At 33.5% G+C, this 4,598-nt stretch overlaps 1 protein-coding gene across 3 annotated transcripts; it reads left to right on the top strand.

Annotated features, from left to right (window-relative positions):
- The first annotated feature begins 394 nt into the window (after nt 1-394).
- Nucleotides 395-2,656, top strand: LOC145015571 (uncharacterized). Of its 3 annotated transcripts, none has more exons than XM_078974044.1 (2): nt 395-634; nt 1,279-2,656. In XM_078974044.1, exon 2 carries the CDS (start codon nt 1,289-1,291, stop codon nt 2,432-2,434), a length of 1,146 nt encoding a protein of 381 aa, XP_078830170.1. In that variant the 5' UTR covers nt 395-634; nt 1,279-1,288; the 3' UTR covers nt 2,435-2,656. The 3 variants fall into 3 exon arrangements, with proteins under 3 accessions (XP_078830170.1, XP_078830172.1, XP_078830171.1); XM_078974046.1 differs by lacking the exon at nt 395-634 and adding an exon at nt 717-823; XM_078974045.1 differs by lacking the exon at nt 395-634 and adding an exon at nt 877-1,050.
- Nucleotides 2,657-4,598: the final 1,942 nt, after the last annotated feature.

Below are 4,598 nucleotides of genomic sequence, written 5' to 3'. Positions count from 1 at the left end.
CAATTTTCAATGTTTAATGGTTGGTGATGAAGCTGATGTAGCGCAAAGGTAACAACAACTTTTCGGTGGGTTAGTGGTGACCACTCCTCCCTGTAGCCTAATAGAAGTTGAATCTTGTGGATGAATTATAAAACTTAGGCATTTTTTTTATAGATGGAAAAACTAACTATTTCAGATTTTTATAAGTTGTGCAACTACAAAGTCATGAAATTGAACGAAAATTATATATATATTTTTTGAACTTTTTCTAAAAAGTATATAATGATAAGATTTTTCAAACTAAACATAAAGTGATTTTTTTTCCAAATATTTATATGTTAATTACTATACCTGATTATATTGCCACACCACTTGGTTGAAAATCTCCTTGAATTTTCTTTGCATAACATGTCGGTAGCATAATCTACCATTATTTTATTAACAAGAAGACAATTCGAACTTGATTATTGAAAAGAATACCCACCACCCCCCTCAAAATCCAACCACACAATCGCATAATTTTCTTCATTCTTCAAAATCAATACACACTCTCCAATTTTCCTCATTTTCGAGCTCGATTTCTCCAAAGATTTCATTGAATCCAAACACCAACATTCTACAGCAGTTTCTTGGACTCTGGTGATTAAAAAAAAAGGTAAGAAAGGACTACACTTTCTACTCAATCTTTGATGCTTTTCTGCTTTATCCTTTTCCTGTGCAATCGACTTTTAACAATTTATGGGTTTTTTATTTTATGATTCAAAGGGATCTATATCTACTACCGTTTTAGCTTCTCTTTTTCCCTGTTTTTCCTCTCTTGGATTCTGAGGTTTTGTTCTTTGAGGTAAAGTAGTTAACTTTATTGGAATATGCTTATTGAATCGAGTTTTGTGCTATCTTTAGTCAAAATAGGGTTTATGTTTATCCAATAACTATTGGGGTCAGTACGTACTTGAGCTCTGACAATATTTCGCGGGTCTCTATATATATGCATGTTTTTACCGTTTAGGTGATCTAAATTAGGGTTTGTGCTTCCCCTTTTTGAGAATTCTGTTTCCCAATTGAATCCAGGTTAGATTTTTATGTTGATCATGAAGTTTAATTATTTGAATTGTGTGTTGTTTACTATGATTACATTTTTTGGTAATTGATTGGCTGCATAATCGGTTGCGTTCTTGAATCATGAATACTTTTGTAGTTTTCTGTTTATCAACATATGCAAAAGCCACACGTCATTGCTCTGTAATTTCATGATCTGAAGAAACAGTTTCTTGATTATTAATTTTCAATGTTTTCCAGGTGTAAATTCATGGAATCTCCACAATCTGTTGTATCACCATTGAAGAACTCATCAATTTACTCCGACCCCAAAAGCCATAATCTCAATCATTCCCCAAAAAGCCCTGAATTCACATCAAAAAAACCCGACCCATCCCTTGGTGTTCTCGATATCTACGTTCATCAAGCTAGAGACATTCAAAACATCTGTATATACCACAAACAAGATGTTTATGCCAAAATTACCCTCACCACCAACCCCGAAAAATCCGTCACCACAAACACGATAAATGGAGGTGGACAAAATCCCGTTTTCAACGAAAAGGTTTCAATCGATGTCCCCACTCTCGACACTTCAATCAAATGTGAAATATATATGTTAAGCAGAGTCCGGAATTACCTCGAAGATCAATTGCTAGGTTTCACTGTAATCCCACTTTCCGATGTTATCTTCAAGAAAGTTGAGAAGGAGTTCTCGTTATCAACAAATGATATTTTCCACTCGCCTTCCGGTTTCGTTCAGCTCTCTTTGTCATACAACGGAGTGTCACCGGATGTGATTGCGATTCCGGTTCCGATTCCGTCATGTCCGGATTCCGACACGCTGGTTTCCGATTTGGATAAACTCGAGTTCCCGGATCCGAAAATTGCGAATGAAAATGAGATGATGGTGTCGGAATATATTGGGCTTAGTTCAGAGAGCTTAGTCTCGTCTGATACAGACGATCAGACGAGTTCGGAAAACGGTGCATCGTTTGGGTTCGATCATGGGATCGAACCCAAACCTGAGTCACCTCCAACAAGTGTCTCGACTAATGGGTCTCAATGTGATTCCGTTCCTTTTGTTGCCGATAAACTTGAATCCGGAAATCAAGAATCGGAATCGGAATCGTCTCTGAAAGATGACCCGGTTAAAGATGGGTCGGCTGGTGACGTGGCAAACAAGCCTGTGGGTGTGGTGAATCTTGAGATGGATCAAAAAGTGGTGCAACAAGATTTTGTGGATTTGTACATGAAGAGTATGCAGCAGTTTACGGAGTCGTTGGCGAAGATGAAGCTGCCATTGGACATGGAGAACGAGAAGACGAGTTCGGGGGACTCGAGCTCGGATCAAAACTCGGGAACACCAAATGGGACCCGCCCACGAGTTTTTTATGGGAGTCGGGCGTTCTTTTGAAGTGATAGATGATTTTATGCTCCAGTCATCCGATATCATGAATGCTCGGATGACTGGAGCATAAATGCTGACCCAAGGTGATAGTGAGGGATTTAGATGATTATTAGTGTTGTTTATGTATGGAACATCGTGTTTTTTCGTCTCATTTTCTTTTGGTTATGTTGTTGATTGTATTTTCTTTAGTTGTTATTTATTTTAAAAACGTTAGACTTTTTTCTTCAAGTTTGAGTTTATCTGTCACATATATTTGAATTGAGACTGATATGACACTATTAGGTTATTTTTAGTTGATTTTAGGATCGTCTTGATTAAGATGAGTTTCCGATTTCGATTAGCTCGAAAACTAGACATGTTTATATGTTCTATTTATTTACAATATTGCCACGCATTTTGCTTGTAATCACATTTGCTTCAAATGCCTTGTTCTTCATTTTGATGTTGATTTCAAACCTCACATTTAATAAATGTATTATAGTTCAATACATATCGATTGAAGGCAAACGGATAACAAACTGCACCGCTATTCATTTCTCGATAGCAAAACTAATTTTTTTGAAAAGTATATTTGTGGATCTAGAAGATATGACATTAGAATGCATGACCCGTTGGACTCTATTGAGGATCTTCACCGCCTCTATTGCGAGAAAACCAAATGTATCGAATGCAAAAGGAACAAACACATGTTGATTTGCTATACATGCGTTATCGTGCTTTACCACTTTGCACGCAGCGGCTTTCAAAACGGTATGCCCAGCTGTGAAACCGATCATTTGAACGTGTGGTTTGCCGGTTGTAGTCGGTGAATTTCTTGTTCGTAGGCTGGTTCTCCAATTTGAGGAGTCTTATGTGATTATCTTTCGCATGATACTTGTTGAAGATAGTTGTGTGAGTTTGTTAATCATTTAGGTTGTTTTTTTTAACATCTTTAAACCATTTTTTTGTTGTGCGGCACAATATACGTGTAGTATTTGCCCTTTCGTTGCCCTCTCGCAACAATTTGTTTTTTGCAAAGCTTCAGACTACAAAACCTCTTCGTGTATTCTGTGCGGCGCAACACTTGACTTGTCTCTTCAAATCTGTTCGACTTTTATATTTTTCTAAGTGATTTTTTTTAAGAAATTTGGTATAGCTTAATTTTTTTTTTTTAAACTTTGATTTTTTTTTTTTAACTTTGATTTTTTTTAAAACTCTGATTTACGGATTTGATACAATTTCGTTTTATAGTTTCCATAATTTTTTATAACTTGATTTTTTTTACCGTTTCTGTTAATAATATTTTTAATTTCGGTTGCATCTTTTTTGACATGCGTAATTCTTTTACGGACTTTATAGATACTGTTTGCAATATTTTCTTAATTTCTTTATTATTTTCTTTTTTATGTGTTTTTTAAAATTAGTTTTTTTCTAAAATAAAAAATAAAACTGATAGTTTCTTTTATATTTTTATAAAAATTTTATATTTTTGTTTTTTACATGTTCTTTTTAGTATTCTTTTAATATTTTAAGACTAGAATTATTAAAATTTACGAATGATCTTTTTAATTCCTTCAACAACTCAAGCAACGCTCATACGGTGTTGAAAACTATTTCCAATTTCTAAAATTTGTTTATTTAAATTTTAGTTTACTATAACAGTGTACAAATATTAGTCTACAAATATTAAAAAAACAAACATGTTTCTTATTACAGTTGCAGCCGTTTGGTAAACCATCTGCTGCAGAGAGTTAAAAAGATGGTATACAGACTCCATAAATTTTTGTTTCGAAAAAACAAATAACACCTTACTTTCTTAGTCTAAACCAACTTTAGTGTATCTTATTTATATTTCATATAAATACCTTACTTTCTCAATCTAAACCAACTGTAGTGTATCTTATTTATATTTCATATGATACTCTTTAATAATGATGGCCAAGTTGCAATTGTTGGAAATCTAAAATTTAGGGTTTGCGTGAAATGTTTGATATAAAGAAATGAAATTGATACGTAAGAGATTCTAAAATACATAAACTTGATAAACAAATAAGAAAAATAAAATATTTTTTTATCTTTTATTCTTATTATTCTTCTATCCATGTTAAAGAAGATGTTATATTTAATAACAATAATAATATTTAAAAATATTTGTCATATTTAAAACGAATAAAAGATTAGATAGGTTAGA

Source organism: Lactuca saligna, chromosome 9 (assembly GCF_052625555.1).
Source record: "Lactuca saligna cultivar CGN05327 chromosome 9, ASM5262555v1, whole genome shotgun sequence".
NCBI lineage: Eukaryota > Viridiplantae > Streptophyta > Magnoliopsida > Asterales > Asteraceae > Lactuca > Lactuca saligna.
The sequence above is the reverse complement of the archived record's forward strand: the minus strand, read 5'-3'. Positions and strand labels throughout refer to the sequence as shown.